This window comes from Stomoxys calcitrans, chromosome 2 (assembly GCF_963082655.1).
Source record: "Stomoxys calcitrans chromosome 2, idStoCalc2.1, whole genome shotgun sequence".
NCBI lineage: Eukaryota > Metazoa > Arthropoda > Insecta > Diptera > Muscidae > Stomoxys > Stomoxys calcitrans.
Genome location: NC_081553.1, coordinates 387,021 through 400,094, shown reverse-complemented (window position 1 = coordinate 400,094; position 13,074 = coordinate 387,021). Strand labels below are relative to the sequence as shown.

The 13,074-nt window shown below is 36.6% G+C and overlaps 1 protein-coding gene across 11 annotated transcripts in view; it reads right to left on the bottom strand.

Annotated features, from left to right (window-relative positions):
- Nucleotides 1–13,074, bottom strand: part of LOC106087333 (uncharacterized) — a 133,299-nt gene that overhangs the window by 37,015 nt on the left and 83,210 nt on the right. For all 11 annotated transcript variants that reach the window (XM_059362627.1, XM_059362629.1, XM_013252350.2 and 8 more), the window contains one exon: nucleotides 904–2,438. In XM_059362627.1, the coding sequence (XP_059218610.1) occupies nucleotides 904–2,206 (1,303 nt within the window). In that variant the 5' untranslated portion in view covers nucleotides 2,207–2,438. The remainder of the gene's footprint in view (nucleotides 1–903; nucleotides 2,439–13,074) is intronic.

The following is a 13,074-nucleotide window of genomic DNA, read 5'->3' as shown; positions in this document are numbered from 1 at the left end:
TTTTTAAGTTCGTAATTTTAAAACAATAAAAGGGGGAAAATATGAAATTTACAAAAATATTTTTTTTAATTCACTTATTTAGCATTTTTCCACAAATTGACGAGCTAATCTTTCATATGCCGTTTAAATCATTCAGTTAATTCGTTCGAAATATATAATTTTTGCCACGAAAACACTTACATTGCGCCACTGTGCAACGGTGAACTTTAAGGCATTAAGCGGGAAGAGCGTTTTATTTATCTAAACGCTAGCGAATTCGCTAGATTGGTAAATAAAACAACCCAGTTGCTGCTTAGGTTTAGTTAGCAAACACACATACTTATGTATAGGAACGAAAACCAATATTTCCATGCTTTGCAAACGGCACAAAAAATGACTACAATATATGCCAAATAAATGTTAAGTTTTTCATCAGGCAAGTGCCACTTTCAGGCTGCGCCTAATGCGAACGAATTGTGAAAATTCCGTAATTGTATTTAATTTAATCAATTAGAAATTATTTGATTAAATTATATCTGATGGCAAACATAATTGGGTCTGATCACATCAAGTTTTTTAGTCGGGTAGCGAATTCGCCAGCTTGTCAAATGTGTAAAGGGCGATTTTTTATGAGTTTTGTCCAAACTTCATCTTTGAGAGTGAAAAGTGCTCAGTACACTATGACATTTCATGATGGAGAAATTAACAAACGAGCAACGATGGAAATTCGTGCTGTTTTGTTAGTAATGCATCCTGAAAAACGACAGTTGGGTGTGTTTTGTGGCTGACTGTAATATTGTTAAAAATTAAATGGCAAAGACAAATTGCATCGATGTCAATAAAAATTTTGGATATGTATGATGTGATTTGGGATCGCGGTAGTAGTGCCGCCATTTTTTTGTTATGGCATGCTTACATACTCACCAAATTCTGTGGTTGTTTCCCCAATGACTATGCCGTTGGGCGAAAAGAAATTATCGCCCTCATCTGCCAACACCGGCTGCGGATGCAACATCGTTGCCACTGCACCATAAACCAGTAGACATACGGCAATAGAGCTGGTGCTGGTGGCGGTGGTGACAGCTGGTGTGTTGGTGTTACTTCTGGTGGCTGGCGTTGAGCTTGAGTTAGACGCATTTTTAAAACAAATGCGATCCAATGAGGCCACAAATGATTGTGAGGCACGCATGATGTTCGCTAAGCAATTGTATTGGGCGACAAGCAGGCAGCTGCGCTCTCCGTTTTTGCCACGACTGAAACTACAGTCCGTGTCCCTTGGGCTGCTGCCACCACTGCCACCTCCTTCAACCTCACTTCCGATAGAAATCATAACAGATGTCAAGGAGAAAATAAACGACCAGAAAGATTTAAATAATCGGAAAATTGGGGCTGACAGAGACGGCAGTGCACACCAGAAGTTCACTTCATAAATTGTCGTCACCAGCAACAACTTGTTGTTGACCTCCTTCCAGCCACGCGAACGAGGCCTTCTATGGGTATTGGTGGCGTTTGTGTTTCGATTCGCACTTCTGGGAGGATCTAAGTTGCTTCCTCGGGGTGGTAGCTGTGCTCCGAGACCTCTTGGTTTTTTGTTGTTATTGGTCTTTGTTTTCTGACGTGTTGTGATGTAAAGTTGTTGCTGTTGTTTCAGTGTATTGGCGGTATATTTGCTGTAGCTTTCCTTTCCTCTCATGGGTTCTTCGCTTACTGCCTTGGCTGACGCAGTCGTGAGCTGACCACTCCCGTGGCTGATACTATCGATGCTTGTTCGTACTGATTTGATCCACTTCTGGCTTGTGTTGGTGTTGGTAATATCCATGAACAGAATGCCCTCCTCTTCGCTTTTTGAAGGCCATGCACCTTGGCAATTGTTGTGAGTAGTCTCGTCCCTTTCTAGCTGTGGAAACGTTTGGTGTTCCTGCCGTCCACAGTGTTGCTCGACTTGATGTTCTCTTAATTGTGGATGTGCGTACCAAATGTAGTTATCGCTGTTGCTGCTGTTGTCAGTAGTGATGCATGTGTTGCTGCTCACTTGGCATGCACTGAGGTGCTGGTCTCGCTGTTGCGGACGCTCAAACTGGCACGGTGGCAAACAACCATTGAGGGCATAAGTACACGTATCTTGGGGATATCGTTTATCGCCATTTTTTCGCAATTGTCCAGCACCAGGGGAGCTTCCTTGAATGGAGGCTCCGTGGCGGGGCTTTAAAGCCCCATTTAATTTCATATTCTTTCGTCGTCGTGTTCCTCATCCATTCTGTTGGTATTTCGTTCGTGTTATTTTCAGATACTCTTTGTCCTGAGTTCCTTCTTGATGCCGTGGGTCCACTTCTTCCTCTTCTTTGAGAGATGCAAGGTGACTGTGACGACGTTGACGCTTCAGTTTGGAGTATTTCTTTGCGGGCTGTTTATTGTCTCTTCAACGATGTGTTCCCACAATCTCTTTTGGGATATGAGCACTGCAATATAAAAAACAAACAAAAGAGTCTCAATGACAGGATTACAACAAAGGAGGATATTAACATAATAACCATAAGCGTAGAAAGGCCTCTGGGGCGTAGGCTTAGCACCCCCAAGAAAATATATATTTCTTTACTAAAGCTTCTATCACGCGATATGTATTCGTCAGTGTTCTGTGTTTTTACACATCGTGTGATGCGTACGAAAATTCCATATGAAAGATGCATTTTGGAATAAACATGCAATTCTTTCGATTAAAGTGAGGTCTAATTCCATCGAAGATACATGTAAAAAAAGTACAATGCATATGAGTATACACGCTGACTAGAAGGCGCTCTATTCGTTTTTTCTTAAAGACAAAATTTTAAAAATTCAGCTTAACATTCTCTTCACCCGGGCCGGATCCCCCTCGAAATTATACTTTTAAAGACAAAATTTCATTACAAAATTTCCTAAAGATATAATTTAAATAAAAATTTTTCTAAAGACCACATTTTATTATTTTTTTTTTAAAGACTATATTTCAGTGAAAAATGTTCTAAGGACAAACTTTTGCTAAACATAAATCAAAATTGTTTTATAAACCCAAAATCTCAATAAAATTTTTTGTTGTTGTAGCAGTGTGTTCCACACTGAGGCGGCAGCCCTTGTCGATGAAGGAGTTCATTGGGTCAATCCGGTACGTACAACCGGCTGCCAAGGGATTGAATTTTTTGTGCCTGCTCAATCCCACATTACATTTTGCTAAAGCATTTTTAAAGTTATTTTATTATGCGTTTCTATCCCAAATAGAAACAAAAACAAAATGAGAAATCACAAAATGAAATGTTTTCTATGTAACGATAAAACTTGAAAGACATTTTTTTCTAAAGTCAAAATTTCAATGAAATAATGCCTAAAGGCAAAATGTTGTTCAGACTTGGGCATCCTTGAATTTTTTTTCTAAAAGAAAAAACCGAAAACATTTCCAAACGAAAACATTTCCTAGATTTTTTCTATAGACAATTTTCAAAAAATAAAGTCAAAATTTTAACCCATTACGCTCCCTTGTCCAATTGGAATGGATTTTCATATATTCATAATTTGGAGCATTTATATTGACGTAGTATTTTTTTTTTTTTAATTTTTATACCCTACATCACCACTGTGGTACAGGGTATTGTAAATTTGTGCCTTCGTTTGCAATGCTAAGAAGGTAGCTAGACCCATTGATAAGAATACCAATCGACTCAGAATCACTTTCTAATTCGATTTAGCCATGTCCGTATGTGAGTCCATGTACAGGTCGTATTTGTTGCTCAATCGTCACGAAATTTTGCACATGTCACTTTTTGGCCCCAGGACAAACGCTATTAATTTTGGAAAAAGTCGTTTCAGATATATCTATATATAGCTATATCTAAGCTCCCATATACATATTTCGCCCGATTTGCACTTAATGGCCGTAGTAACTACAATTGTCAACCGACCTGCACAAAATTTGGCAAGGATCGTTTCCTGACTGATCGTAATATATCTGCAAGATGTTATCAAAATCGACTCAGATTTAGATATAGCTCCCATATACATATTACGCCCGATTTGCACTTAATGGCCGTAGTAACTACAATTTTCAAGCGATCTGTACAAAATTTAAATTACATGATCTGCAAGTTTCATAAAAATCGTTTCAGATGTATATGTTTCGCCTGATTTGTACTTATATAGCCGTGTTAACAACAACTTTCGACCGATCTGCATAAAATTTGGCACGCATTGTTTTGTTATTTATCAAAATTTCAATAAATTGGCTCAGATTTGGATATAGCTCCTATGCATATTTCGCCAAACTAACACTTTTAAGACCGTAATAAACACAATTTGGCCGGATTGTTTTGTTACTGATTTTAACATATCTGCAAGATTTCATCAAAATCGGTTGGGATTTGAATATAGCTCCCCCATATATTTGTCGGCGGATTTGTATTTATATGGCCATAGTAACAACAGTTTTCAAACGATCTGTTCGAAAAAAGTCGGTTCATATTTAGATATAGCTCTCATATTTAGATATAGCCCGAGTTTATAATTGTTGGAAAGGTGTAGGTTATTATATAGTCGGCTCCACCCGACTTTAGCCTTTCATTACTGGTTTTAACTTTTTTTGAAAAAATAAAAAAATAGTTTTACTTCCTAATGCTATGTATACAATGACTCTTTTTGTTTATGTTTGAAAAACATCTCAAACGCTCACACTAGTTGAGACGTTTTGGAAATTTAATTTTTTTTGACACTCCAACATATATGTTATGATGCACTATTGTTAAGATTTATTTGTTCTTGCTTTATCTGTATTTTTGAATGTAACAAATTGCCGACTTTCGACAAGCCAATTTCCACTAAAACTTGATTTTATATAACGGGAAAAACTGTTTTTAACATGTTTTAGTCGTCCACTTCACGCCAATCCAAATTTCGTTAGGAAAGCTCTTTTGTAGCTCGAGCTGGAATTTTTCTAAGACAGCTTCATTCTTGGATTTTCTCTACCCATTCGTTTTTAATGGGTTATTGACATTTTCTTGAAAGACCGAATCACCCAGATTCATTCACATTTTCAATTAACTATTTCAAATGAAACCATTTCGTTTTTTAGATTGCAAAATTTTATTGATAAAGAAACCAATGAGATGAAAAGAACAGGAACTAAATACCCACCTTTATATATAAATATGAATTTGTCTGTGATCAACTCGGTCTCTTTCATCAACGTCAGACGATGAAACGGTATCTTACAAAATGAAGGTGAAAATGAAATTCTCGCCTCAAAATATTACTGGGACTTCTATTTTGTCTCTTCCTTCTCTAGGTCAAAGACAATCAATTCTTACATTGTTAGTTAGAATTTGTAGAAGATTTTTACTCCCTGAAATGAACGTGCCCCGCCGCTTTCTGCCAGGTAAAGTTTTATTTAGATAGAAAGTTTCTACTCAACATTCTTCAGTCTACTTTCCCATTATCAGCTGACTAAACTGTTTTAGCTAACCTGTTTGCTATTTTTAGTAGCAAATACTCTTGGATCTAAATAAAAACAGTTTGATCCCAATAACATTTTTTTGAGTTTTGAGCGCGGAAGTGAACAGATATAATTGTCTTCAGTGAAACTACAAGTAAATAGTTGGAAAAAATTTTAATCACTTTTGAGTAAAAAGAGTAAACAGGATATATGTAAATAACGTTTTGGGTTAAGTTCCGTGAGTGAAGACTTTCTTTCCATTTAAACAATTTTTTCTTTCCAAGAACAGAATTGGAAGAATTTGAAAATAATAGGTTTCACTATTTCTCAGTTCATTCAGTTGGTCCAATAAGCAAAACTAACAATACGAAGTATTTGCAGTAATTTTATTTGATTTTATTTAAATGTCTTTAAATTTTTTTTAGAATAATATACTGAAAGTATAATGATGCCTTCCCTAAATGATTTTCTATTAGTAATAAAATTGAATATACAACTATTTTGTCGATTAGTATTAAACTGAAAATATACAATAATAAAAAAAATAACAAAAAAAAAAATTGTGAAAAAAATCTATGGAAACGTTTTCATTGCGTAGAAATATGACATTTATTGCAAATTGAGCCAACATGATAAAAAATGATTTTTTTTCGCATTTTCCTTCATTGTCTTTTCAATAAATAACAATTGTTACCAAATATATCTCATGAAATTTGCTTGTAAAAACGAGCACTGTAAAGGACAGTAGACTTCACAGAACTTCTACAATTTGTGAAATAACGTTTTGTAAAAAATTCCACAGGTGAACGAACTTAATACCCACCTTTATCTACAAATTGCAGTATTTGTCTAAATCCAATGAGAATTAAAGGTGGAGTTACATACCTCGCGCAGCGCTTGTGCTTACACGAGCATGTCAGAAAAAAATTTAAATAGGTTAGTTTGTTTTGTGTGAGCTACACAACAAACGCACGCACGCACCTGACAAAACAAGTTAACCAACTCTCAACTTTAAACGCATTTCGGGGCGCAAAAGATATGATTTGAATATGCTTACTGTTATGATCGTTTTTCAGTCCGTAAATTAGAAAAAGTCTTTTATTAAAATCATATTAAACCACATCATTGGTTTTTAGAAGTTCGTGCGCAGCAAAAGACGCTTGGTATGTAACTTAGCCCAAAGAACGCATGAGTGCGCTTAAGCACCCATATGTACTTCGTGTGGTTTGTAACTCCAGCTTTAAGGGCAAACTACATTTTAAGCATCGTATATTTGAATGTCAATATACCAATAAAGTTATAATTGAAACTTAGTAATTTTATGTTTTTTTAAGCGCAGATTTTGCATTACGTTTGTTTAGATTTATTTAGAGTAAAAATGTAAAACATTTTGTTCCAACAACGAACTTCAAATGACTTAAAATTTTCTTACGCGATTGTTTGTCACATGTTGGAAATGACGAATTATTACTTGTGGCTTAGTTAAAATTGACCCAAATGGAAAACCAGATTTTGCAAAATCTGTGTGTGTTTTATTTAATTAACTTGAAGTAAAAATTTCAAAAATATTAAAATTTTTAACACATGTGCAGAACGACGAAAAACTAATTTGATCAATTTATCGCTAAACTAACCAGAAGTTCAAATGATTTTTCTATTTTCAACAACAACATAAACAAAAATCGAATAAAAATGTCTTTAGCGCTATATAAGTTTAAATCTTATTGGGGACCATGGGACAGTGTTTAAATTGCTTGACTTTTTGAATGCTTTACTGTGTTCAAGCAAATGCTTTGAACATGGAATATCACAGTCGTTGATATTCCGCGGATAATAATTATGTCCCTAGAACGTACATGAAGGGCACTTTGGCCATTATCCACAGGACATAGTGTATGTTAAGTACATACGGTTGTCTTAGGTAGGTCTCTGTTATCAGTGCCTTGTGTGTCTTTGTGTTTCATGATCTTCTTTCCTAAGTAGACCCTAATAAAACGCAGCGGTATATGTTTACTTAGGATCGCAATAGAATATTACCCTAAATGCTTGTGCGTGTGGCAACCATATGTGTGCGTAAGTGCATTTAGGTTAGTCATAAAATTAGAAGATAAGGACGAACGAGATAACACCGCGTTGGTATCTCGTTCTAGACTAGTTTAAGATTTTCATTTGCTGTACTTATAGAAAATGTTTTACAATAAAATTAGTATGAAAAAATTACTCAAGCAGTTCATTATTAGTGAACAACAAATGTCACTAATAATGAACTGCTTTACACTTTAATATGCCCAATCCGTATGGCGTTTTTTAGTAGTATCCCGATGCTGGGAAATAATATTTTCTTTATTTTTGCTAAACCATGATAGGGTTTATTATTAATATTAGAATTAAATAATGTATTTATTAATTTATATTGTGATTGTTAATCCGCCACTTGGGGCTTATAATTGCGTAATAAACAAATAAATAAAATTCAAGCAAAGTTAATTTTTTGTGCTTTTACTATTTTGAAGTCAGCAATTCCAACACTGCCATAGGGTAACTTTTTTCTAAGTTTACCACATTAGGTAGCACTGGTTACGAACGTGGTTGTTTACCGCTACTTGTGTCTCTCGCTTGGTTGTTGGCAAAAACATAAGTTAGCCATTTGTGCTGCTTTCGAATATATCAAAAGAAATAAGAAGAGCATTTATTGTCCTGGTTTACGGCACTTCTAACGGAATTACTTTATTTTTTCCTTTAATGTGATGCGCTCTTAAGATACCTTCTTCGATTCGCTTGCTCTTCCTTTTATCTGCTTGGCATTTGGCCAAGAGGCGTAAATCGCATTTTCTTTTCTTACATACGTCATTATATACTCGTTGTTTAGATTCATGCGAGTAGGTTACCTATTCACACCATGAGCACTTCCAACATTTCACTATGAATGCACCTGGGGACGAGCGTACAAAAAGATTGTATGCGGCGTTGCTGTTGTATGTAATTGTATGCTACACAAGCTGGAGCCCTCTTTAAATGAGAATGAACATGAACATGCCATCTCACTATGAATGCACCTGGGGACGAGCGTACAAAAAGATTGTATGCGGCGTTGCTGTTGTATGTAATTGTATGCGGCGTTGCTGTTGTATGTAATTGTATGCTACACAAGCTGGAGCCCTCTTTAAATGAGAATGAACATGAACATGCCATCTCATACGTCACAGCTTACGGTATACTCAAAACCGTAGCTGAAACCCTAATTTATCCGAAGTGATTATGTGTTTTTTGTGATTGATGCTCTGCATGAGTACATATAATAAAAACACACAGTTGAACCCATGTTTAATATGCTCAAAAACGGACTGTATACATATATGTAGCTTGCATTATCCTGATTTGACTCTCATCCCATCTATTACATGAGAACATTGATTTTTTCCCAATATATGTTTATATATGGCAAAGACACACACTCCCAAACAGAATCGGTTTATACCCTTGTATAAGGTAAACCGATCTTTTAATTTGACCTCTTACATATTGAATGTGAACCTACGTGTCGACTTTCAGCACCCACTTAAATATTAGTTTATAAGTCTCACTAGGCAGTGCAGTCCGATTCAAGTTAAATCTCAATGAAAAAACCCTCTTCTTGTAGCTGAATCCGAAAGGCGTTCCGCAGTGCGAAGTTTTACATGGCTGTCATTTTTATTCAAATAGGACTGCTACTTAAAAATGTTGTCAGCATTCGGAGGGGATAACCACAATAGAAAATATTTTTCGGTTGTTCTCACCAGGATGCCACATATATACATATATGTATATATCAATTAGTTTAAAAAGTCAAAGTATTTGTTTGGCATTTTGTTTCTAGCGTATAAGTAAGTCAAAAACGGCTAAACCAATTTTCTTGAAATTTTAACAGGTTTTGTTTGTAATTTTCTGATATCGGAAGGAAAACCGAAAAGTGGCGCTAACATTAACTTCAGAGCCATCTCTTGGGTTCGAACATTTGGATCAACCGATTGGAAACCTCAACACAAACAGAGAGAGGGTGTAGAGTGGTAAAAGTTGATCATTTGGTATTAATCTTTTTCATGCCAAACTGTCAGTGCTTTGAGTAAATAAAAATAACAGAAGATTTCCGGTTGTTTTGCAGTTTTATTTGACTTTCAACCCAATTATTGTATATCTTTCAAACATTTAGGAGTTGAAATTTTATGATACCCTCATGTGTGTTCTTATGAATGAAATTGTGAAATAATTTCCTACTAGATTAGACCTGTTGGCGAATCGAAGGTAATTTTGGGACATACACGATAAGAAATCGAATCGCGTAGAGTGAAATAGGGAGTTCCCCAAGATGGGGTGATGTTATCTCCGGCACTGTTTAATCTCTATCTATCCTCCATTCCACCCCCTGCAGACGGTATAGGGATCTTATTTGTTTATAACACCGATTATACTTCTTGAGCCTCCAGAGAACGCAATTCTTATCCGATGACGTTTTCTATGACATTTCAAGATGTGCTAAGTATGGTCCGAATCGGAAAAAACCCAATAAAGCTCCCATATAAACCGATCTCCCGAGTATACTTCTTGAGTCTTCAATTCTGCCAAAATTTTGCACAATGACTTCCCCTATGAACATACCTGTCAAGTACGGTCTGAGACCTTATATAGCTCCTACGAGTATATAAACCGATCTCCCAATTGCAATTATTGAGGCCCTAAATGGCGCAGTTCTTCGCAATTATTACTGAATTTTAGCATGAAGTGACTTAAAACAACTGTGCCAAGTATGATCTAAATCGGTTCATAAGCTGACGAATTCTTATCCGATAACGTTTTCTATGACATTCCAAGATGTGCTAAGTATGGTCCGAATCGAAAAAAAACCAATAAAGCTCCCATATAAACCGATCTCCCGAGTATACTTCTTGAGTCTTCAATTCTGCCAAAATTTTGCACAATGACTTCTCCTATGAACATACCTGTCAAGTACGGTCTGAGACCTTATATAGCTCCTACGAGTATATAAACCGATCTCCCAATTGCAATTATTGAGGCCCTAAATGGCGCAGTTCTTCGCAATTATTACTGAATTTTAGCATGAAGTGACTTAAAACAACTGTGCCAAGTATGATCTAAATCGGTTCATAAGCTGACGTATTCTTATACGATGACGTTTTCTATGACATTCCAAGATGTGCTAAGTATGGTCCGAATCGGAAAAAAAACCCAATAAAGCTCCCATATAAACCGATCTCCCGAGTATACTTCTTGAGTCTTCAATTCTGCCAAAATTTTGCACAATGACTTCTCCTATGAACATACCTAAATGGCGCAGTTCTTCGCAATTATTACTGAATTTTAGCATGAAGTGACTTAAAACAACTGTGTCAAGTATGATCTAAATCGGTTCATAAGCTGACGTTGCTCCCATATAAACCGATCTCCCGATTATACTTCTTGATCCTTTACAGGGGCGCAATTATTACCCGGGTTGACTGAAATTTTGCACACTGAATTCCACTTTGGTCTCCAACAGCCAAACCAAGTATGGCCGTAATCGGTTCATAAGTGGGTATAGGTCCAATAGCATAGCAATTCTTTTTGCCCATATAAAGTAAAATCGGACAAAGAACTTGACAAATGCGATCTAGCGTGGAGAATATATAAGATTCGGCCCGGCCGGACTTAGCACGCTTTTACTTGTTATACCCTCCACCATAGGATGGGGGGTATACTAATTTAGTCATTCTGTTTGCAACTACTCGAAATATTCGTCTGAGACCCTATAAAGTATATATATTCTTGATCGTCGCGACATTTTATGTCGATCTAGCCATGTCCGTCCGTCCGTCCGTTAGCGTGCTTTCGACAGACAGACGGAAAGCACGCTAACTTCCGAAGAAGTAAAGCTAGCCGCTTGAAATTTTGCACAAATACTTCTTTTTAGTGTAGGTCGCTTGGAATTGTAAATGGGCCATATCGGTCCATGTTTTGATATATCTGCCATATAAACCGATCTTGAGTCTTGACTTCTTGAGCCTCTAGAGTGCGCAATTCTTATCCCATTGGAATGAAATTTTGCATGACATGTTTTGTTATGATATCCAACAACTGTGCCAAATATGGTTCAAATCGGTTCATAACCTGATATAGCTGTCATATAAACAGATCTGGGGACTTGACTTCTTGAGCTTCTAGAGGGCGCAATTACTATCCGATTTGGCTGAAATTGTGCATGACGTATTTCATTCTTACTTTCAACTACTGTGTCAAATAAGGTTTAACTCGGTTCATAACCTGATATAGCTGTCATATAAACCGATCTGGGATCTTGACTTCTTGAGCCTCTAGAGGTCAAAATGATTATACGATTTGCCTGAAATTTTGTACGACAGATCCTCTCATGACTGTCAACATGCGTGTTTATTATGGTCTGAATCGTTCTATTGCCCGATACAGCTCCCATATAAATTGATCTCTCTTTTTTACTTTTTGAGCCCCCAAAGGGCGCAATTCTTATTCGAATTGGCTGACATTTTGCACAGGTCTCCAATATATAATTTAATTGTGGTCCAAACCGGACCATATCTTGATATCGGTCTAATAGCAGAGCAAATCTTTTCTTATATCCTTTTTTGCCTAAGAAGAGATGCCGGAAAAAGAACTCGACAAATGCGATCCATGGTGGAGCGTATATAAGATTCGGCCCGGCCGAACTTAGCACGCTTTAACTTGTTAATTATAACTTTTTAAATTTAGAGGTAAACTGTTCCACACTTTAAGTGAAACGGTTGTCTACTACTATTGTTTTTATACCCACCACCATAGGGTGGGGGTATACTAATCTAGTCATTCCGTTTGTAACACCTCGAAATATTCGTCTTAGACCATATAAAGTATATACATTCTTGATCGTCTAAACGTTCTGAGTCGATATAACCAAGTCGGTCCGTCTGTCGAAATCACGATAGAGGTCGAACGCGTAAAGCTAGCCGCTTGAAATTTCGCACTGAAACTTAATATTGATAAAAGTCGTTGGGGATTGCAAATGGGCCATATCGGTTCAGATTTAGATATAGCTCCCATATAAACCGATCTCCCGATTTGACTTCTTGAGTCGTTACAAGCCGCAATTTTTGTCGGATTTGGCTTAAATTTGCATGCGGTGTTCTGTTAAGACTTCCAATAACTGTGCCAAATTAGTCTATAACCTGATATTGCTTAATATAAACCGGCCTCTCGATTATCTTTGTTCGGTTTCTAAAGGGTGATTTTTTTGAGGTTAGGATTTTCATGCATTAGTATTTGACAGATCACGTGGGATTTCAGACATGGTGTCAAAGAGAAAGATGCTCAGTATGCTTTGACATTTCATCATGAATAGACTTACTAACGAGCAACGCTTGCAAATCATTGAATTTTATTACCAAAATCAGTGTTCGGTTCGAAATGTGTTCAAATTTTGACAAATTTTGTTCAGCGATGAGGCTCATTTCTGGTTGAATGGCTACGTAAATAAGCAAAATTGCCGCATTTGGAGTGAAGAGCAACCAGAAGCCGTTCAAGAACTGCCCATGCATCCCGAAAAATGCACTGTTTGGTGTGGTTTGTACGCTGGTGGAATCATTGGACCGTATTTTTTCAAA